General features: G+C 44.5%; 2 protein-coding genes across 4 annotated transcripts in view; one reads left to right on the forward strand and one right to left on the reverse strand.

The window, feature by feature from the left end:
• larp1 (La ribonucleoprotein 1, translational regulator) overlaps positions 1–13,543 on the forward strand; it is a 28,025-nt gene extending 14,482 nt beyond the window's left edge. For 2 of the 3 annotated variants that reach the window (XM_068332140.1, XM_068332142.1), the window contains 17 exons: positions 2,683–2,836; positions 4,287–4,421; positions 4,524–4,676; positions 5,430–5,592; positions 5,705–5,849; positions 6,398–6,572; positions 6,663–6,829; positions 7,240–7,338; positions 7,742–8,068; positions 8,537–8,660; positions 8,762–8,967; positions 9,048–9,154; positions 9,346–9,503; positions 9,584–9,728; positions 9,823–9,932; positions 10,014–10,141; positions 10,920–13,543. In XM_068332140.1, the coding sequence (XP_068188241.1) occupies positions 2,683–2,836; positions 4,287–4,421; positions 4,524–4,676; positions 5,430–5,592; positions 5,705–5,849; positions 6,398–6,572; positions 6,663–6,829; positions 7,240–7,338; positions 7,742–8,068; positions 8,537–8,660; positions 8,762–8,967; positions 9,048–9,154; positions 9,346–9,503; positions 9,584–9,728; positions 9,823–9,932; positions 10,014–10,141; positions 10,920–11,141 (2,718 nt within the window). In that variant the 3' untranslated portion in view covers positions 11,142–13,543. The remainder of the gene's footprint in view (positions 1–2,682; positions 2,837–4,286; positions 4,422–4,523; positions 4,677–5,429; positions 5,593–5,704; positions 5,850–6,397; positions 6,573–6,662; positions 6,830–7,239; positions 7,339–7,741; positions 8,069–8,536; positions 8,661–8,761; positions 8,968–9,047; positions 9,155–9,345; positions 9,504–9,583; positions 9,729–9,822; positions 9,933–10,013; positions 10,142–10,919) is intronic. The other variant, XM_068332141.1, reaches the window with a different exon arrangement.
• A 204-nt stretch (positions 13,544–13,747) lies between these two features.
• faxdc2 (fatty acid hydroxylase domain containing 2) lies at positions 13,748–21,786 on the reverse strand. The gene is made up of 9 exons (XM_068332143.1): positions 21,602–21,786; positions 19,590–19,627; positions 19,220–19,326; positions 18,768–18,871; positions 18,507–18,632; positions 16,407–16,608; positions 15,700–15,805; positions 15,449–15,615; positions 13,748–14,484 (listed from the first exon to the last, which is right to left on the reverse strand). The coding sequence occupies exons 2-9, from the start codon at positions 19,623–19,625 to the stop codon at positions 14,328–14,330; spliced, it is 1,005 nt and encodes a 334-aa protein (XP_068188244.1). The 5' UTR covers positions 19,626–19,627; positions 21,602–21,786; the 3' UTR covers positions 13,748–14,327.
• Positions 21,787–23,164: the final 1,378 nt, after the last annotated feature.

Consider the following 23,164-nt stretch of genomic DNA (forward strand, 5'->3'; position numbering starts at 1 on the left):
ACCTGTAGCGGCTGAGGCCTCTTGCTGATACCTGTACCCAGACAAACACCCCAACAACACACACACTGAGCAGCGTCAGGCCACACACACATCCCATGTTCCTCCCTGAGAGCAGAACCCCCCCCGGCTTCCTTCCTCGGAGGTTGAGTTGGAAGGTGGAAGTTAGTTATCGTGGAGCGACAACTTTAACACACCTTAGTCATCTCCTGCTGAGTTGGTCCCAAATGACTCAGTTTCTGTTACACAATGAAAGGAGGTCACCGAGTCACTTTTACCCGTAGGATCCCACAGATCACGGCTTTAAACATCACATCCAATCTATAACCTGTCCTCTTAACAGTTTGCACCTTCATATCCGTCCCAACTTACAGTGTTTTCCGCACAATAACGCCTAAAAGCCTTTAATTCTCATAAAAACAATCAGTGCGTATTATATATGGAGAAACCCATTAAAATAGGCCGTTTGTTGAAGGTGCCCTTTATACAAACAAACCTTGGTTTTCGAACGCTTTAGACATGGAACAAATCGGAATTCGACCAAAAATTTTTGTCTTAGAAGTCGGAACAAAATTTGGAAGTTGAACGCAAAACAAACGCCTTTTTCTCGCCGCCAAGCGCGAGAAAAGTCGAGACAAGGTGACGGTAATGTGCTTTTTATTTTAGTTTACTCTATTCAATAATTTTTCACTTAATTTGCGTTCCAATGCCTAGGGTACGAGTTACGGTACCGTAAACTTCTGTCCAAAAGACGACGGTAACTCGTACCTTAGGCTAACCTGATTCTTTTTTCTCATGTTTGCTTCTTTCTTTTACATTTCTTTGATATGTTTCATTACTCTACAATTTTATATATAAATGACATTATTATATAACATGTTGAAAAAAGGTCGTTTTCTAGCATCTTGGAACTAATTGAGACCATTTACATTATTTTTAATGGGAAAAACGTATTTGGAATTCGAACAAATCGCTGTTCGACCAGCCTTGAGGAACGAATTGTGGTCGGAAACCGAGGTTTGCCTGCACATGAAAAAAAATTTTTAGCGGTGCTGTTGGTTGAATGAGCGCCTTAAAGTGTGGAAAATACTGTAATCTGCATGTTTAAGGACTTCATTCATTTCACAGCAGATCTTAGCGTCCAGTCAGCGTTGTCAGATGGTTGGAGACTCGTGGTTGAGACCAAAGATGAGTTTCCATTGGTCACCGTCATCAACCAATAGGATCAAGAGCTCTTTTTGTCTTTTTTTGTTGTTTTTATTGCTAAAAACATGTTTTTAAGTGACTGTTGTGGGTTCAGTGTTCCGTTGGCTCTCTGTAGAAACTAGCGTGTGTGTGTGTGTGTGTGCCATCTTCATGCTAGCAGAAGGATTTTCATTTAAAGCCGTATTTTAACCCCGTCACTGCCTACAGACTTCTTGTCCTTTCACATTTAATGCCTCAGAACACGACACATGAAGGCGCTGAGAAAATGTTGTTTAGTGGAACATTCCATCTTTTCTCAAAGGAGTGTTACGTACAGATGTGAGCCGTACGTGGACTGATCCTTAGTTTACCTGTCCAGTTTCCCTCTGGCCTCCGTACGTAATTTTGTAGTGCCGTCCTGCTGGGGTGTCGTTTGGATGAACGAGGATATTTTTGTCAGATCAGTCTGTAAAAGCTCTTGGTGTTTGGGGGAGAAAGGGTTAAAGTAATCCCAGTGAAACCACGGTAACCGTTAAACCAGCCTTGATCCATTTGTGATTGAGTTTCATTCACGCCAACAACAGGAAGCTCCTCTGGGGTCCGATGAGCTGCAGGTTCTGAACCGGCAGCGTCACTGGTAAACTGGTGGGGGGGGGGTCTTCTGAGGTCACACCAACAGTATTTAAATCGGGAAATACAGCCTGATTCCACCCATGGGATTGTGGGTAGTCTTGACAGGCCACATGGTAAAGTATTAGAGGCAATAAAACGTGGTCACACACTGGGGGGGGGGGATTTTTACCCAGAAAACGACCTAAACTGGAGGCTGAGGATTCTCTGGACGAGTGGGAAGAACATTGTCCTGTTTCTACCTGGTTGATGGGTTCTCCTTGGGGGGGGTTGTGTTTTTTAACTAGTGTTTCACCAATGAAATGCATTTGTTGAATGACAGTCGATAATAATCTAGTGGATTAGATGGATTGATTCAGCAGCAGGTAGAAATAAAGTTTTATTCACCAGTGCTCTGAATGCTCTGATCACCACTGTGCTAAGCCCCGCCCCTTCTGTCACCTCACTGATTTATCTAGTCAAGATTTATGAGTAAAAAAAATTTTTTTTAACTTTAGAAACTTGAAGAACCATATGTTTTTTGGCTGAACATACTGTTTTATTGGTGGCATCCATGTTCAGGTGTAGCTCCACAGCTGATTCAGCTCAAGTTAATTTTGACAGGTGACAGATCTTCAAAGTTTCTGGTTTTAGTGTGTGTTAAATAAAGATTAGACTCCTCTCTCTGCTCAGGTATCTAATATTTCACCAATAGTTTGAAACCCAAAAAACCTGATAAAGTTAGGATCTTTCCAAGGCATGCTGGTCGTGTTGCTCGGTCAGGTCAGTTTTATAGGAAGCCCTGAAGTTAAGCTGCTGTTTGACGGTCATGAGTTTCCTCCGGTGGACCCAACACCTCAGTTCTAAACTTGTCACCCGTTTTCTCTCCAGGGACATAAGAAGACAACAACCAGCAAGAAGGAGTCGAAGGAGAAGAGGGAGATCATCGAGGAGAGCAAGGAGAACCTGAAGGCCAAGTCGGACGACTCTGGAGAGGAGAAGAACGGAGACGACGACTCGCAGAAGAACGGACCAAAGAAAAAAGGTGAACGTGGAGGACAGTCAGTGTTTATTTAGTTTTGTGTGGGAATGTTGAAGTATTATCTTCTTCTGGTTCCTCACTTTTCACGCCTCCAGTCACAACGATCGATCATGTCCTCCATCGTCAGTGTTGTTAATCAGAAGGAGGAGGTGACAGTGGGTCTGTTTCCATGACAACAGACATTTGCACTTCCTTCTGGACGTAATCAAGTGATTCCAGTTCAAATCAATGACAAAAGAGCATCAGCAGCAGCCAGCGTTAGTGTTTCCTGTCGTGTAGCCGAGCGACGCTCACCAGTCCCGTCGACCTGCAGACGTGCTGAAGACGTGATGAGTTCTTCATGTCTCTTCTCTGAGTCACCATCAATGAGGAGAACCTTCACAACTCTGATCTCAGCACTGATCTCAGACCCAAAACGTCTTTTCTTCGTTAGTTGAACCCTCATATTTGGCAAAGTTTTTCAAGCTGGATGCCCTCCCTGCCCAGAACCCTCTGCATCTGCCCCAGCTTGGGACTGGCCTACAGTTGACACCGGCTTGTGCCCCCGTAGGGCTGCAGATGGATTGAATCCGGGGCAGAAGACATGTGAAGCATGCGTACTATAAATACATACTATACTATAGTACTATACACTGTATGCGTACGATAGCATGTACTCTAAATCAGCTTCGTCTTTGGTTGAAGCAAAACTAGGAGCAAATTTGTGTTTGTTTTATACTTGAGACGTCCAAACAATTCAAAATGACCAAAAGGAGAATCAGAACATCAGATAACTAATGAAATACGTGTGCAAAATATGAAATACAAAAGCCTCGGCTCAGAGGTCGAAGGAATAAAATTCTCAACCCCCTCCCCTCACCTCACTGTGGCGCCTGTCACCCACCCACCCAACCCCAGAGGCAGCAGATCCGTGACGCCCCCTGCTGGCCGCTGGAGGCGAGCGTAGCAGCAGCTGGAATAGAGATGTGTCCCAAAACACATCGGGGATGGAGTTTTTTAAGTATATTATTACATAAATAGTAATTAGGATTAGGATTATATTTAATATAATCTATTTCTTTCCACACAAACAATCCTAAAACTAAACTTTTGACTTCTTGCTAAGTTGTGAGTTTGATTGAAGTAAAACTGTTTAACCTGAGATAATTATATTGACTTTAAAAATGATTTTTACTTCCTCTTTTATAAGAATAAAACTGGATATTTGCTTAGTTACTGCTTTTCAATTTACACAAATACTTACAGTAGGAGTAAAACCGGGGTAACGTTTTTAGTTTTGGTTGAAAAATAAAAATAAAAACAGAATATTTTACCAAAAAAAATATTTTTTTTTCCAATATGGTTTGAAGGTCCGAAGAACAAAAATTAACAGAAATTGTGAAGAAAGGTCGACATGTTTCAAAACAAATCCCTTTGTGACCCCCACCCCCACCCCCCATGTGGTTCTAAACAGGAAACAAGCAGAAGTGGGTCCCCCTGATGATCGAAGTCAAGTCTGAGGGTCCCAGGGAGCGCTCGGCCTCCAGGAACAACAGCAGGCAGAACGAGAACGCTCGCCTGCCCCCCAACGCCAGGAACGATCTGAGAGGTCAGTCTGTGATGTCATCACCTCGCAGTGGCATCACTACGAGCTGCAGCGAGATGAGTTCCTCTGACGCGCTGCCGACCTGAAGGTTGTTGCCTCTTGCAGACTGGCACAGCCAGAAGTACGAGCGGGAGTGGCGGGACGACCACGACGAGGTGTCCAGCGTGAAGAGCGAGGGAGCGCCCTTCCGCGGAGGGTTTAGAGGACGCGGACGGGGAAGAGGAAGAGGTCGAGGGCGAGGAAGAGGCGGAGGAAGAGGTACGTGGACAGAGAAGCGAATCTAAGAATAAAACATAATCACCAGGTCTGTCAGGAAACGCTTGAAATAGAAGTTTGTGTCGTCGGTCAGCCTCGTTTCTGCTCCACCGCGGCCGGAGAGCTTTTAGTTTCCCTCCATCCTCTCATGTGAACCGAGCTGTGGACGGTTTAATCTCCTCCAGACGTTCAGGCTGTGACCTGCAGGTTTTGCTGAAGAAGTGATGAGTTCTTCATGTCTCTTCTCTGACATCAGTGAAGAAGATTTTCCTACAACTCTGATCTCAGCATCGCCGCAGAGTAAAGCTGGAAGCCGCTGTCGGGCGGTTGCTTCAGCCTCCGAGGCCGCGTTGCATCGGCTGTTTCTCCACCGTTTCCTTCCTGTTGCTCACAGCAGCGGCCGATCGGGCAGACGCGTCTTCTTCTCTGAGAAGATGTCGTGTCCCTCGCCGTAGAACCGTCACGCTCGCGGCGTTCCCGGGGGTATCTGATAGATCTGGTGAGGGAGATGTTTGGACTCCTGTCTGCTGGACATTTTAGAACAAGAAATGCAGAAACCAGCCTCCGTTCTGTCGGGCGTGTCGTTGACAGACGGCGCCCCACAGTGGCAGGAACCAGACGTGGGCGATAAGACCCGACACATTGCAGAATGTGATTGGTTGTTATGGAAACCTTCTGGGTTTAGCTCCAGCACTTACTTTTTATTTTTTGGTTGTGTTGCTGTTACTAAAAAAGTCTGACTTCCTGTCCCATCAGGCCACTACGACTACAACTACAGCTACAAGTCCTACGATGGGAAAGAAGGACCCTACGGCCAGAAGTTCGGCAACACGGTGACCTACTACTACGACAACATGAGCAGCAACGACCTCTTCTCCTTGGACCAGGACCTTCTGAAGGACTACATCAAGAGGCAGATGTGAGTGGAGCTGCTGCCTGATTGGACGAGACTAAACGCCGTCACGGATCAGAGAAATGCGCAGAGAGGTAGGCTATCGGACCCAGATGATAACCCGTCCGTTTCCCCGCAGCGAGTACTACTTCAGCCTGGACAACCTGGAGAGGGACTTCTTCCTCAGGAGGAAGATGGACCAGGAGGGCTTCCTGCCCATCGCACTCATCGCCAGCTTCCACAGAGTCCAGGCCCTCACCACCGACATCAGCCTCATCCTGGACGTAAGCGCATTCCACAAAGAGTTGAAGCTAATTAGCATCTTTAGCATGTTTAACCTGTTTAAGCGCACCACATGTGAGGAGTGTGTAGAGTATTTTCTGCACTATAAGGCGCACCTAAAAGCCTTTAATTCTCTCAAAAAACAACAGTGTGCGTTATAATCCAGTGCGCTTTATAATCCAGTGCAATTTACAGTGCAGTGTGCTTTATAATCTGGTGTGCTTTATAATGCAGTGCGCTTTGTAATCCAGTGCGCTTTATAGTGTGGATAATACTGGCTATAGGCTTCTCCTGAAGAGGAAATGGGGTTGTGACGCCTGGAGGACGACTGATGTGGTCAGACGAGGCGTCAACAACCCTCCAATCTTATCAACAAGTTTGAGGAGGAAGCATTTATTCCAGATTCTTCTGTCCTCCAGAGAACATAACCTCCCTGTGAAAATATCTTTCTCTGGAGACGCTGCAGAGTAATGTGGTGAAACGTTGGACCTCGTGTCTTCGACGTCACCCGGGCTGAATCCAGACTAACCGACCGCGTTTCTCCCGCCAGGCTCTGAAGGACAGCAAGGAAGTGGAGATAATCAACATGAAGATCCGTCGGAAGGTGGACCCGGAGAAGTGGCCTCTGCCGGGTCTGTCCATGCCCAACCAGACCCACACCGACTTCTCTCAGCTCATCAACTGTCCGGAGTTTGTGCCGAGGCAGCAGGCGGAGGATCCCGTCGGTGAGCTGCTCTTTCCTCGTCGTGTTGTCAGTCTTTACTGTTTAAATGCTAATATTTAGCTTTTTTTTTTAAACTGGATTTTTGCTGCAGGCTCTCCCCAGGCGACCACACCCGTAAAGCAGAAGACCAAGACTGAGTCTGAAGTGTCCAACCTGAAGACGATGCCCAAGGGCCTCTCCGCCAGCCTCCCCGACCTGGACTCCGAGTCCTGGATCGAGGTGAAGAAGAGGCCCAGACCCTCCCCGGCCAGAGCCAAGGTCAGTGAGCGGTCGGGAGTTTATTGTCGTGTTATTTTCTGTGTTGATTGATAATCATTGAATTGATTTTCTTCTAGTCATTTTAGCGTAAATAAGAAAAAAGCAATAGTGAAGTTAAGATAGAAACGGTATCGCAAGCAGTTCTGATTAAATGTCCAAATATCTGAAAGTTTTCGGGTCAAATATTTACTTGGAAGAAGTTTCAGCTTCCTTCTTTCCTCCAGTTTTTGATTTGATCACACTTCCACTAACAATAGTTTGTTTCCACGAAACGTTCATTAAAAAACCGTCTCTAGTCGTGTAAAATCACCGTCCCCACACCCGAGATCATTTCTCCATCTGCTCACTTTCCATGTCCATCATCCACTCCTCCTGCTCCTCGTCTTCCTCACTGGCGTTGACTGACGTAGGCCCCGTCATTACAGGAGCAGAAAGAGAAGGAGGAGACTTTCCGCTCCTCGGTACCCCAGACCGGACCCCCGTGCCCCCCGGCTGCCCCAGGAAATAAGGTGAACGATCTCATGATCCGTTTGCTTACGTCGGGTAAATCTGGTTCGGTAACTTCAGGAACTTTGAGTGAATTTATCATTAAATTTACAAATACAGTCAAACCTGGAGATACGAGTTAGTTCAGATACAAGTCGTCAGTCTGTCCGTGTGTTTGTTTGACATACAAGTGAAGTCCGTAAACCGAGTCGTGCTTCAGGACATCACCACGTGTTGGCGGATGGATACACCGTCACTGAGACCGGATCTCGTTCTTGTGACTTTTGTGTGTCTTTTCATTCTTTATCATTGTTTAAGTAACTTATATATAATTATACACGGGTAAAGCCTGCTTGTCTGTTGGTTGATAAAAATGTAGAGGTACCAGTGTATATAAAATCCTCATCTGCCCCCCCCCCCCCCCAGGACGGCGTGGAGCCGGACGAACCCGAGGAGCTGGACTTCATGTTCGACGAGGAGATGGAGCAGATGGACGGGCGGCGCAACACCTTCACCGACTGGTCGGAGGAGGACACGGACGGCGAGATCGACGACCGCGACGTCAACAAGATCCTGATCGTGACGCAGACGCCCCCTTACCTGAGGAAGCACCCGGGGGGGGACCGCACGGGACAGTACATGTCCCGCTCCAAGCTGACCAGCGAGCTGGTCAAGGTGATCAACGACGGGCTGTTCTACTACGAGCAGGACCTGTGGGACGACACCTACGAGCCCGAGTACGCCACCATCAAGGTGAGACCCCCCCCTCAGCCCCCAGCTGTTGTAGCTGTTTCTGGACGTGGTAGAATAGAGGTTTTTGTTGCCACCCCCCCCCCCCATTGTGGGTCTGTGAGCTCATTGTGAGACCTTCACGAGTTCACCAGCGCGTCCAGCGGCGCGTAGAAAGAGGACGCGGCGTTTATAAATACAGCCGTCACACGAGGCCTCGGCCTGAAGGTCGGAGGCAAACATGGACGCCCAGAGATCCAGGGAAGCTGGGGGGGGCGGCAGGACGAGTGTGAGTCTGACACGAGTGTGTGTATGTGTGTGTGTGTGTATGTGTGTTTGTTCGTTCGGGGTTAACGCCAGCTGCCGCTGCGTGCGTGTGTGTCGCGCCCGAGGGGGACATGTTTGATTTATAAAGGGGTGGAACATTTCTCATTGCGTCGCCTCCTGTCGGAGCTGTTGTCATGGCAACACCTGTTTCTCTCCTCCACACAGCAAGAGGTGGAGAACTTCAAGAAGGTCCACCTGATCAGCCGTGAGCAGTTCGACTGCCTGACCCCTGAACCCCCCATCGACCCCAACCAGGAGGTGCCTCCAGGTCCCCCCCGCCCCCAGCAGAGTAAGAACACACAACCCGCCGACTCGGCTCCACCTAGCAGCGGTTCTGTCTCAGGATTGGCTGAAACGACGCTGAAACTCTCGGCTTTTTTCTGTCCTCAGTCGCCACCGACGCTTTGGCCAACAAACTGTTCGGCGCCCCCGAGCCCTCCTCCATGGCCCGCTCCCTCCCCACCACCGTGCCCGACTCCCCCAATTACCGCAGCGCCCGGACGCCACGCACGCCGCGCACGCCTCACCGGAAGGACCCAGCCACGACGCCGCGTTTCTACCCGGTGGTGAAGGAAAGCCGACCCGTCGACTCCAAGGTGGGACACGTTTCCACGACGACGTGGGCGTGGTGGCGCTAAAACCGGCTAAACACGGGGGGGTTTCTGTGTCCTTCCAGACGCCTAGAAAGAGGAAGACTCGCCACAGCTCCAACCCCCCCATGGAGTGTCACGTGGGCTGGGTGATGGACTCCAGAGAGCACCGCTCACGCACAGCGTCCGTCAGGTGGGGCCCGGAGACGGTTTCAGACCTTTAAAGTCAGACGGATCGACCCCGTCGACCTTCAGAATGTGTTTCGTTGTCAAAAATCTGTTTTTATTTTTATTTTTAAATGTGAAATACGACTTCGAGAACTCCCCACGTGACGTTCTCTCCTTCTTCATCCCCCTCCTCTTCCTCCTCCCTGGTCCCCTCAGCTCTAACGCCAGCCCCTCCGAGGGAACCCCTGTCCTGGGTAACGTCGGCTGCACGCCTCAGTCCCTCCCCAAGTTCCAGCACCCGTCACACGAGCTGCTGAAGGAGAACGGCTTCACGCAACACGTCTACCACAAGTACCGCCGGCGCTGCCTGAACGGTAGGACCCTCCTCTTCCTCGGCTGCTTCCTCCTCCACCCCGACTTAATTAACCCGATCCTCTTCATCCCACCCCCCCAGAGCGAAAGCGGCTGGGAATCGGCCAATCGCAGGAGATGAACACACTCTTCCGCTTCTGGTCGTTTTTCCTGCGAGATCACTTCAACAGGAAGATGTACGAGGAGTTCAAGCAGCTGGTGGTGGAGGACGGAAAGGAAGGATACAGGTGGGGGGGGGCGCCTCGCTGATGCATTCACACACTCAGGTCGTGCTGTTCGGTGCTCTCATGGGTGTTTCTGGGTGTGTGTGTGTGTGGTCAGGTACGGGTTGGAGTGCCTGTTCAGGTACTACAGCTACGGGCTGGAGAGAAAGTTCAGGCCCGACATCTTCAAGGACTTCCAGGAGGAGACGATGAAGGACTACGAGGCTGGTGAGGAAGAGGAGCAGCAGATTTTATGACATCATCAAACATCTGCTTCGCTGTGACTGACGTGTCTTCATCCGTCCACAGGTCAGCTCTACGGGCTGGAGAAGTTCTGGGCCTTCCTCAAGTACTCCAAAGCCAAGAACCTGGAGATCGACCCGAAGCTCCAGGAGTACCTGAGCAAGTTCAAACGTCTGGAAGATTTCAGGATTGATGTGAGTAGATCGACCGTGAGGAAAGAAAACATCCAATTAAAATGTAGAACACAAGGTTCAAAGGTCAGTTCTCTCAAAGTAGGGTGTAATAGAGGTATTCCTCAACTTACAAACAAAGCCTGTTCTGAGAGGCTTGTTCATAAGTTGAATTGTTAGTAAGTCGTTATTTATTAAATTTCTATCTATAATCTCCATTTGGGGTCATTTAAATGTCATTACTACTCTACTAAATTTCTATTCCCTCAGTCTGACCAGAAACAATGACAGGACATTAAACATCCCATAATAATAAAATCCTGTAGTACTGTAATGTAACTTTAACATCTCTGCCTCTGCTGAAAGAATTTTCTCCTGGGGGGTGCAGGGACTAAGCCCAGTTTTAATCCCCTGAGGTGTTCCACCTCACTGAGGTGAATGATGATGTCACTTCCTGCTCATCAAAAGTCAGACACGCCCCTTTATGTTTGATGACTCTGTTTGATTTCAATAAGTTTCTCAACCAACAGTTAACATCAACTAGCAAAACATTCAGAGTTCAGCGTTAGCGTCAGTTAATGCTTCCAGACAGAAACGTGACCCGGCCAACATTGGTTCCTACATCATTTAGTTCCTACAGGAGAACGACCCCGTCAATAATAAATGAATATGAACTAACAGCAGGTTGTGATGGAGTTTTCTTACAGGCCTCGCTGCTGAGGTCGTTGTGGTAACGGGACCCAGTAGGGGTTGGGTTCGCACCCCCCTCCCTGATGAATCTCATCTGTTTTTTTCCCTCCAGCCACCGATGGAGGAGGGCGGCCGCCGGAGACACTCGTCCAGCGGGGACGGTCGCCGCCGGCACCCTTCTCAGCCTTCCAGCCGGCCCCACAGCCAGGCCGGCTCAGGGCCCGCCCCTCTTGCCCCACTTGCCCCCCTTGCCCCCACCACAGCCAAGGATGATGCCAAACCCCCCAGCCAGAAAACGGCTGAGCCCGAAGCGGACACTCTGACGCCGAAGTAGCTCCCACACCTTTATGGATCAACTCGAACCACGTGAGCCAATCGCTGGTTCTCTCTCAGCGCCACCGGAGAGGGGAGGGGGCCCAGTTCATTCAGCATGAGAATCTTTTTTTTTCCCCTGTAAAAAAAACTTTTGATTGCAAAATAAAGAGATAAGGAATCGATATGGCTTATTGATTAGCTTTACGTTTGTCAGGAAATGGCCTTTTTGTCTTGAGGAGGCAAAGAAGTGACAACAGACCTTTTTTCTCTTTGCTGGAGCTCAGTGAATTCATTTTTATTTTTGATTTTTTTTTATTTTCGAATTGAACCCCCCCCTTCCTCAAAAAAAAAAAAAAAGGAAAAGAAACATCACTGGTGCCCCCTTTTTTGATCGTCATTGTCCTGCTGGCTGAAAGACATCGGACTCTTTACCCAGATCTCAGATTTCTAATTGATGAATGGAGGAATATCAACACCACCACTGAGCATCTGAAAGCCCCCACCTCCCCACACAGGGAGGGTGCCATTCTGCCCCCTACATCTAACTGGACCAAAGTGGTTTTTGAACCGAGAGGACCTTTCCATCCACAGATGTGCTCTGAGCTGAGGGGCGGATCTCCGAGCCGAGGGGCGGAGCTTCTAAACGAATGATGACGAACCAAATGAGACTTGAACCCGACCCCCATCAAGGACAGGATCGTTGAAAGTTGCCTTATTTTAATGGTTTTACTGCTTCTAACTCGCGCCCGCCTCCTTACTGTTGATTGTACAGCGTTGACGTCACTCGCAAAGTCTGGGCGCCGTTTCCACAAGTGGCCACCAGGTGGTGCTAACGTCACCCCTTCCTCCTTCCCCGCTGAACTCGTCTTCCAGGTGTCGCCGGTTTGTTACGCGTCCCGTCCTGCTTCCTGTTTCCTGTTCGTTGTGCTTTTTCGTGCTGAAGCGACTCAACCTGGTGGCTGCCCACAAAACAGACCCCCCCCCACCCCCCCAGTCTGAAAAGCTGCATCCATCCTTCGACATCCATCCATCCATCCGTTGACAGTAGCGGTGATCAGGACTGGAATCATCGATCCACATTACTTGAAGAAAAAAAAGCGATGGTCACGAGGAAGAAGCTCTGTCGCAGGTGCTCCGGGTTTGGAGGCGTCAGCGAGGTTTCTGATTGGCTGACGGGGACCTCCAGGACGTCGACCTGCCTCATCACGTCACCCCCCCCCCACACACACACACACACACACAGACGCACAGGTTTCCAGGCATGAACACCGATCAGGTACAAGATGTAGCACCGCAAAACAAAACGCGACACGAACCTGCATCCAGCTGATAATCCTGACGATAATCCAGCAGAAGAGAGGCTCCAGACCTCCACTCATGTAAATGTGAATTTAACAGATGAAGACAAAAACAACAGCTTTTTTTTTTTTGTTTATAGATATATTTGCCTTACTTGTTATGTACTCTAACGTGTTTTCTTTTTTTCTAATCTCATGATTATCTTTTATTGCTTTTTAATTTCAATCTGCGGTGTTTTCTCGCATTGTTGTTCTTCACATGGTGTTTTTTTTTCTTCTTTTTTCCGGGATTTCAGAAATTGGGGAACACGAGAACAGGAAAGGGAACGGTGACACTTATTCACCACTGAAACGAAATTTGCGTTTGTGACACTTAAAATATCACAAGTCTGGTGTTTTTTTTTTGACGGTGAAACAGAATTTAGCACGATTGTTAAACCTAAAGAATTGGATGTTTTTTGTTTTAAATTCACCCAGGTGTTCCTAAAAAGTCTTAACGTGGGTATCAGGCACTTTGTTGAATGGTCAATTTTTCCATTTTTGTACTTCAGTTTTTGCTTCTGAGCCAAACAACACAGTTATACGAGTTTAAAAAAAAAAAAAAGGATAAAGTTAGTTTGGAAACCGTTGTAACGTTCTGCTCCTTGTTTCTGTTGGTTCCCCTCTGGTCCTGCTGGGTGCCTGGAGGTGGTTCTTCCCATCCTGTCCTGTGAATATTTGTTCTTCACCTCCTATCAATTCACCATATAAAAAATGCAAGAAATGCAAAAGCGAAGCTGTACTTTTCCTTTCTTTTTCTTTTCTGTTTTGTTTGGTTAGTTTATCTTCAGGGAGATCTGGATCAGTTTCACAGCAGTTGATGCATTCGTGTTTACTACAGACATCACTGAGCGATGAGGAAATCGGACACGTGGACGCTTGTCCCCACCCCCCACCCCCCCAAAAAACAGGTGGAAGCCTCTCAGTGGGTGAGCATGGTGTGGGCCACATGGAAACGGCTGTCTGTCTGAATGAACTGTAGGGGGCGCCACGCCCTCCACCCATCAGTTTTTACATGGACTCCGGACAGAGGAGTGACGGACGAGTCGCGAACGAGGATTATGGCTGGTTGTGATGTCTGAGACTGAAAAAAAAAAAAAATGGAGAAAAATTCCATAAAGCCATATGAATAAGATATAACTGTATATGAACCATACAGATAGTTCATTACATTACAATATCCTAGGCTTATCACGAGGAAAAAAAGATGAAAACAATGGGAAAAAAAGGAACAAAAAAAATATATAAAATTGAAAAATGTAAAATACTTGAATGAGATCTTGTATCATAACATTTAATATTCATAATATCTGCTTTGTAGGCTGACGTGATTCGCTATTAGTGTTATTTGTAATTTGTAGTAATTATGCTTTTTCCTTAATAAAGAAAAAAACAAAACAGTCAAAAAAACCTCAAAACGATGACTCCCTGAGCTTTTTTTTTTTTTTTTTTTTTTTCATGACATGAAATAAAATATTTGAAATTTATCACACAGACCAGTGGAGACGTTAGCCGTCAGACATCCACTTCCTATGAACCGTATGATGTAAAACATCGTGATCCGACGCGCCATTGTTCAAGGTTTACATTATTGGCGGTCGCTAAATGTCCTGGTTGCTCATCATGAAACCAAATCGTAGGCCATGTAAACAATAACATGAGAGGAAACAGGATGAAAGTGATGAAGGCGACGCCGTTCTGAAGAACGGCTGAAATTTCAAAGTCTCAAAGTGCCGACGGGAACGTTTCAGTCTTGAAAGTGATCAGCAGGCTGGATTAAACCAATCAACGTTAAGATCAACTGAGCATTAAAGCTCAAGGTATTCCACAGCGAATGCTGGAAGTCAAAAGTCAGAGGTCACAGACGATCACTGGCCCTTCTTCGGCGCATCAGGAATGCTCTCCGTCAGAGGCGTGAGGCTGGTGAGCAGGGTGTGGCGCTCGTACTGCTTGGTGTCTCTGAATTTGGTGTCGGTGCCGTGGAGACGATCCAGGATTCCCAACACGCCGTAGCACTGGTTGAACCTGGAGGCAGGAAGGATCTGTGAGTTTTACTGTTATTACCAAGGTTACCATCACCAGAGTAACATCTAAACCCTCTGTAGTGTCTTTGGTTGGTTGACTTTGGTGTTAATCCTACATTCACAGGTTCACTGGAGTAAAATAGTGAAATGATGATTAATGCACGTCCTGCTGTAAGATGATCATTGCTAACCGCTACAAGCTAATGTGGACAGGATCGATAGAGACTGTAGATCAGGGGTGTCAAACTCATTTTCACCGAGGGCCACATCAGCATGTCTGTCCTCTAAGGGCCAACTAATAAATGTAACTCAATGTCATGTTAAATAAATAACTACATTTATTTAACATTTACTGAATTTATTACTTATTCAAGTTACAAACATTAAAGTTGCACAGAAAACATGTTTCTCTGTTCTAACATAAATCCTTTTAATCTGTCAGGTTATTGAACCCACAGAACTCCATCAATCAAGGATCAAACTATCAATGAAAAAATAAAAAATAAACACAATCAAACACAAGTTAGGACATTAATTGTCAAAGATGGGCCTAATAACTGCATTGTGGGAAATGTAGTTTTTGCTCAAAGCACACTTGACCTATTTATTTTTAGACACGCTGACCATTTTTATTTTTGCGGGTCACATAAAATGATGTGGAGGGCCACATTTGGTCCCCGGGCCTTGAGTTTGACACACGTGCCGTAGAAAATCCCAAAACTCACTTTTTTTAGTTGGTAGTCATTACAAATTATCTGCATACCGTGTATTGTTTTGTTTTAACACTGAGCAGTACTTTAAATCTATTTTTATTAAATACATATAGATAACAGATGATGTAAACCAAAGATTTTTCCATCCATTTTCAGATGGTACATGGTCCAGCATCACATGACTGCTGATGCTGGACCAGAACTGATCACTCCATCCCACCTCCTGCTGGAGGAGCAGACAGGCGGACTCACCTGAGGTGGTGAAAGTCGTGGAACTCTGGGGAGGGCAGGAAGGGGAGGTGGTACCCACAGTGTGAGACGGTGGTGCTGAACAGAGCCAGGCAGTACCAGAGGGTGGTGGTGGTCAGGTGGGAGCCCAGGATCACGGGTCCGATGGCCACCGGCAGCATGTTGGACAACTGCAGCGAGAGCAACAACAGACATCATTCATTCGTTCATTGTGAACATGTATGGAGAGGTGGGGGTGGGGGAGGGTCACCCACCATGTGCTCCAGAGGGTGAGCGTAGGTGGCGACCACACCGATGGGGGCGGTCCACTCGTGGTGCTGTTTGTGGAAACGCTTGTAGAGGCTGGGATGATGGAACAGCCTGAGAGAGACGACAGAATGAAGACATGAAGCATGCTGGGAGTTCTGACAGGCTTTAGCATTAGCATGCTAAATCACAGCGCTAGGCTAGTTATTGAATTATTTATCTGTGTTTTCTTCTTTTGGATTTTCTTTTCCTTTATTGTTTGTATTTTTTAAGTCCTATGTACCTTTGTCTTTAAAATGTAAACACATGTATAAATAGAATTGTCTGGGTTGATAAAAAAAAATCATATTTTATGGGGTTTGTTTTTTTTACAAGGCTGGAACAAAATGATTTTAAATGATTTGAAAAATATTTTAGTTATTTTAAATGGAGAAATTGGAATGATTTAAATAATTTAATGATTTTAAATGATCTAAAAATGATTTTAGTTATTTTAAATGGAGAAATGCTTGATTTGGAACTCAGTCATGGATCTTGAGGTTCTACTGCAGGTTCTACTGTTGGTTTTACTGTACAGCTAAGGCTAAGCTAACATCTACTGTATTTATCCAACTCTGATATGGGTAAATGTTTCTGACCACTGGGCTGGAAATGATCTGAGTCTGTCTCCACTTTGAAGAGATTACTTAGACTTTAACAGTAAAATAATCCAGACCTGTGTGAATAGTAAAACAGAACTTCCTCAATGACGGCGAAGGCAGCGAGCTCCATCAGAGCCCACTGGAAGGTGGGCAGCTTGGGGTCACAGGGGTTCCCTCTCAGGCTCGTCAGGTAATAAGCCGCCACCACCATGGGCCCAGAGATGAAGACCTGGTTGAAGACGACAGTCTTCACCGCCTGGCGAAGCTTGACCGGATCTACCTGCAGGAGGGGGGCGGAGTCAGAGAGACGTGTTCATTGGTCTAACATTACAGTCAGTTGGCATCACTTTTCATGTATGTTCTAAGAAGAACAAAGCGAAATGTTCTCCAGCACTGGACCGTCTCTGACATACTGAGATGTAACATTAAACTATTATTTAATTTTAAGTTTTTTATTTTATACACTTTTAATCCCTGAAGGGAAATTAATGATAATACAAAATTATTAATCATAATAATAGTAATAATAATACATTATTAATAATAATAATAATCAGCATGATCGTCATAATAATAATAATATAATAATAATAATCATAATAATAATAACTATTATTATATTGGTGTTTAAATGTATGGATGCGATACCTGAGGCCTTTTATCAGAGTTTATGGAGGTCAGTCAATATCAGATGATAAAGATCATATAAATATCTCCAGTCTGTACAGTTTTGTACAACCTTTGCACAATTACAACACATTTGTTTTTGAATTACAGTACTCATGTACCAGAATGAAGAAGAGATGGACTGCAGACTTTGTCCTTCAGCACCACTGTGTTGGGGGGGAAACACTTGAACTTTGAACTCTGCCCACAAGTTCTGTGGGCAGGGACACTCTAAATAAAGTGGTTTAATGCTTCCATGTGTCGTCTCAGCGGAAATCATCTCAGATAGATGCGATCTCTCGATCGCTGGGGGTGTGTTGCTGCTCCTCATCACCAGCTTGAGTCAGATTGTTTACTGACTCAGGGTTACTCCCAGACACATCTTCAGTATCTCTTTTCACAGAAATCCTCTATGCACTCAGCATTGATCCACTGATTATAGGTGATAAACTTAAGGTCGCACGGGGCAAAGTAGAATCCATTCTGATAATACTTGTCTCCACAAAGGTCAATCAAACAAATATAAATCCGTCTATTCAAGGTTTCTCCTGAGCAAAATGTCTGGATTATAATAAGAGCAATCTAAGGATTGGAATACATGTACCCCAACAATGTACCCCAACAATAGAAATAATATTTTTGAACCTATATGAGTGTTTATGCATATTTTCCAGGCGGTTATCAGCGATGTTTATCTGTCTCGTCTCCACTAGCATCTGTTAATCAAACACAGCAGGAGGACTTTGGTCGGATGGACGTCTAATCAGCAGCAGTGAGGCCCACACATGTCCTTGAACGTAAACTCACCTTCACACACAGGTTCTTTTGATTGACAGGTGCTATTTGTTGTTTTTACCTAATGATGCATCAGTTTGTAACATGTAAAAAAACCCCACTGTAATCATCTGCAAACAGGCGACGTTAATGGCAGCATTATGAGGTATTCCTTGCCTCACTAATTCACCTAAAAAAGGGCGTGGTTATGTTGAGCGGGAAAATCAGACCAAGCGGTCGTTTCATTATTGTCACTGGTACATTATATGAAAACCTGGTAATTCTATTTACGCTCTCAGATGGAATGACCATAACTTCTCCATCCCAAATCTGGACTCTTAGACTCCCTCATTTTGATGATTAAAAGAGACATGAACTGGTTGATCGATCAATCTGATAGGTCCAATCCACATTCAGTTTTACCCATGAAAATCTCTCTCCTGGAGACCCTCGTCTAGATATTCCCTTCTCCCTCACGCCCATTGCTCGTTCATACTTATTTTTTGATAAACAAAATATATTATTTGTCTCAACATAGTATCCACTAGTAATGATAGATAAAGGTAGTAACTCAATAACTAAAGCCTCTTTTACTTGCAGTCACCAGGTTTTGAAAATACATTCTTCCTGTGTTCGCATTTGAGAAATCAATGGAACAAAGGAACTGAACATATTTTTCCTGCCCCTCATAAATAAATTGATTAATCAGCACTGCAGTGTTTTTAAAGCTGAACCTACCGGGTTGTTCTTGTCTGCCTGGATGCGGTAGCGGGTGATGAAGGAGGGTTTACCGGTGGTGTCCACCAGCAGCAGCAGACCATTCAACAACCACAAGGTCAGAGTGGGGAAGAACATCGTCCCTGTGGGTCAAACCAGAGTCAGAGCGGGACGATGGTAAAGACTTTCTGCCAAAAAAGTGCTGCTCATCCAAGTTGCTGTCGTTAAGGAAACTACAGATCACGGCGAGAGAATGAGACTCAGCTGACATTTCTTACCAAAGAAGAACAAAGCAGCATCATGACCCTCAAACGCCACATACAGTTTGGTCCACAGGTTCTGCCAGAAATCCCCTGAAGCTCCCCAGAATCTCTGGAGATGCCTGGAGGAGAAAAGTTAACAAGAACCCTTTGTTTAGAAGTTTGTCTCTGGGGAACTCTAATCAGTATTAATGACTCTGAGAGCGGATTCCCTCCATTGTTTTATAACAATTAGCATCTCTCTTTAAAAGTCGTATTGTCTTTCTAAAACCAACTCAAACTTCATTTCTAACCGTGTCAAAGGATTGAATCCATTTAACCAAACCTTTAAAGCTAACTTCTATATTATTAGATATATCTGCTTATCTTATCAGACCTGGAATCAGTGGCCACACCCCCCTGTCCTGATTGGATGGGCTCTGACGCGTGTGATGTAAGGTGTGATGTGTTTTAGTACAGAGGAATCCTACCACGTGAGCGAGTTGCCAAAAGCTGCCAGTAATAAGATTCCAGATCCGATGACAAACGTTGCTTTCTTCACAGAATCCCAGAGGCCCCCGGAGCCCCCGGACCCCCACTGTGCAGAGCAAAGAAAAAAAAACCCCACACACGTGTGAATGAAGCTCTGGTTTATCACTGACGTGTGCTGTGGTGGTCAGGAACAACCACAGCATCCAGTTCTTCATGAAGTTCAACTAATTATAAAGCGAATGTCATCCATTGTCTGCATTCAAAACTAAAGACGCGCCTTCAGCCAATCAGAGAGGAGTAGCGCTTCAACGCCACAGGGTTGCGTCTGGGTAATTACAGTCATCGTGTGTGTAGTTGTTGTGTTCTTACTTGTGTGACGCTGCTGATTGTGTCAGTTGTCCTCATGCCTGTAAACACAACAACACACAGAATGATGGGTTTTTTTGTTCGTATTGCAGATAGGTTCAACTTTATTCATGAGCACATTTAAGAACGACTGGCATAATCAACTATTGTACAGTCCAATAATAAAATCATAAAGCTGATATTAAGCCATGACATCACTGAACAAATCTCATTCAGGGTTATTGTGTTGGCATGAAGGAGGATATCAAGCAACATGTGGTAGAAACACAATCACAATGATAGAAACACAATCACACCCTAACCTGTGAGCAGGACACACACACTGACGTCATCTTACACTTAAAATATTTACTCTTAGTAGTGGAAAGAAAACAGAATTTTAGCAAAAACTAAATTCAAACAATTAGTTAAAAGCAGAATGTATACATATGGACAAAACTGTCGCAAAAAGACTGATATTAAAAAGAAGTAGCCTAATCCTGCACAGCTTCAAATAAAGAAATATAAAACTGTTGTTTTCCTCCGCTTTGCATTCAAAAGCTCACTTCTACAAAAATTTTTTTTTTAAAACTTCCATTTTTTTTCACATGCAATTCATAGAACATTTCAAATGTCATTTCAGGACGACTGATTCCTAAGATAAGACAAGCGTTTGAAACACACCAATAAACTAATTTCTCTGCTCAGGAGCGCCCCCACTGGATAAATGCTGTCACTGCAGGTAATAGAAGCCCGAACATCCACATGCTCTGTAAACCTCCAGCAGGAACCAGTTGAGTTTTATTAAGATTTATTTATTTAGTTATTTACTTAATTGTTAGTTAGTTAGTTAGTTAGTTAGTTAGTTAGTTAGTTAGTTAGTTAGTTAGTTAGTTAGTTAGTTAGTTAGTTAGTTGATAATCCACGAGGTGATCCTCCTTTAACAAGAAACACTGCTTCAGAGTAAAATGCCTTTCACTCAGTGTGTGTGTGTGTGTGTGTGTGTGTGTGTGTGTGTGTGTGTGTGTGTGTGTGTGTGTGTGTGTGTGTGTGTGTGTGTGTGTGTGTGTATGTGTGTGTGTGTGTGTGTGTGTGACAGAGAGATTAGGGAATAAAAAGAATGAATTTATGTAACCCCCAAATATTATAGAACCTCTTCAGTCAGGAAACAATTATTCAGTCAAAACGCTAAACACACACTAAACAAACAGTAAACAAACAGTAAATAAACAGTAAACAACGATGCTGCTCCACCTTCACCTACAGCCTGAACTCCACGCGTGAATAAATGTTTTGGGACATTTAGCTCTGAGGCTAACGCTCACATTCGAGGTTTGTTGTTGTTGTTGTTGTTGTTCTCCTTCTTCTTAATAATAATAATAATAATAATAATAATAATAATAATAATAATAATAATAATATTACAATTATTATTATTAATTTTTTATTATTACATCCATCACCATCATTATCATTATTATTATTATTATTATTGTCATTGGACCAGTGAGCCCCCTTGATATCTGACCCACCAGACCACCTGAGGACGACCAGGACCAGAACCTGGACTGTTTGAGCGTCTCTCTCACGCAGGTTTGACGTTTTCTGTCAGAAATCATCTCAACCACTAATTTTCACTAGAAATATAAAACAGAATTTTTACGCTTCATAACTCGAGAAGAGATAATCTGTTAATAAATACACATGTGTTTTTTGTTTATCACAAACATACTTCTTTCTTTAGTATAAAGATTAAGATCGAATTTCAGATTTAATAACTAATCATTAACCAGACATTAATAAGACTTATTTTCCAAAGTCACAAACATTTTGATATTTAAAGTAATGATAATTATTCATTAGTAACCCGCCATTCCAGAGTGTTTTTAACAGGACAGTCCACTAACAATGACCCAACACGGAGACCTGTGGCAAACATGGTGGGAAAACCGCTCCAGGGAGTTCAGACTTAACCCGAACACCTCCACCAGAGGCGGCTCGGATCCGACCGCATCAGCCGGGAAGACGTCACTCACCGCCCGCTGTGTCTCCTCCGTCACGTCTCTGCTCGGTTCCACCGCCTCCGTCACCGTGGACGACTTGAAGCACGAGCCAAACAAACGGTTTATTTACAACAACGGGACGCGTCTGATTGGCTCGTTGGTGGCCACGTGATCAAACTGTACACGGAAATGGCAGTAAAGGACGACGAACGTGAAAAATATGCTGTGTGAAACTGTACGTGTTCTGCGTCATTTCGGAAATTCTGCGTCCTCCGAAAAGGAAAAGTTTTGTGTTTTGCTTTTTTAGAAACAAACAAGGAATATTTTTTATTATATACCTTTCAAATGAGTTTTATACTTAATATTTATACTCATGAATGTAAATATAATAAGCAAATATCACTGGGATATCCAAAATCAAAGTGGTTCACATAACTTTTTTTTAAAAAAACAATAAAAGTTTGTAATGTTCTTGTATGTTACCTTGGTAGATGTTATATGTTGTTTGTACACGCTCCGTTTACGGTCATTAATTTAGAAATAAAGTTGTTTTTTTTAGAAAAAAGAGCGTGGAAATATACTGCTGTGAAGGCATATCTCATGGTGATTGGTTGGAGTTAGGGCAATAGTAACAGGACGAGCCAATCAGAGAAGGAGCAGGTGTGTCGTCATCGTTTACAGAGCGAAACTCCGTCTATAGTCGTGTCGGCAGCACGTTGAGGAAATAATGGCTTAATATGAGTAATATTGAGTATGTATTTATTCATTTATTTTCAGAAACGAGTCTCACATGTCATTTACATTCTACGTCCAAGCAGAATGTAAAGAAATGTAAAGATACTCAAACAAGCTGTTTATTGATTTTACTTTCACAATATTTGTATCGCTGTGGTCAAACTACTGGAGAATTTATTTATTTATTTATTTATTTATTTATTTATTTATTTATTTATTTATTTATTTATTCAGGCTACAAAATGTATAAAAAAACACAACATCTCTTGTTTTAGATGTCATTTGTCTTTTGCAAGCCTAAATAAATTGCTGTATATCAAACTGCCCTAGGCTTGAAGCATAAAAGTCATAATGTTTAAGTGTGTAGTCAATGCTCTATCTGTTTACACCAGCAGGACTATGTGTGACTATGAATAAATGAGTGAATGGTGTCCTATTAATCGTCATGAGGGAATGTGTCTCACAGCATCTGATATGTTGTAGTAAATTATTTCTAAGATTTGTTGATATTACTGAGGATGTTTACATTAGTCCTTTATTTCCCAAAAATAAAATTTTGGATTTATTACTGAATGAATATATTTAAATACACTGATAAATTATTAATAAAGTACGGTAGTAACAATAGAACACCTTTTGGAGGTATCGTATGTTTGTCCTTCTTGTCCTGCTCTAAATGTCATGGGGTGAGGGGTCTTAACTATAGTTGGTCCACTGAGGTTAAACTCACCCTGTGAGAATGTCTCTTCACCAGAGCAGGACACGTTTAAACTCAAAACCGGCCTGCTGCTCTGTGATGTTTACGACGCTCTCTACATCCATGCGCTGTACACACTGGGAATACTGATGCCTGAAGGTACA

This window comes from Antennarius striatus, chromosome 13 (assembly GCF_040054535.1).
Source record: "Antennarius striatus isolate MH-2024 chromosome 13, ASM4005453v1, whole genome shotgun sequence".
Taxonomy (NCBI): domain Eukaryota; kingdom Metazoa; phylum Chordata; class Actinopteri; order Lophiiformes; family Antennariidae; genus Antennarius; species Antennarius striatus.

What these genes read in the sequence shown, in the direction of transcription:
- faxdc2 (XM_068332143.1), bottom strand. Translation starts at nt 19,625, where the DNA reads ATGAGGACAACTGACACAATCAGCAGCGTCACACAA. An exon ending in TTTGGCAACTCGCTCACGTG is followed by an intron (nt 18,872 to 19,219) that starts GTAGGATTCCTC and finishes TTTCTCCTCCAG; the next exon opens with GCATCTCCAGAGATTCTGGG. An exon ending in CACGACTTTCACCACCTCAG is followed by an intron (nt 14,485 to 15,448) that starts GTGAGTCCGCCT and finishes TCCTGCCTCCAG; the next exon opens with GTTCAACCAGTGCTACGGCG.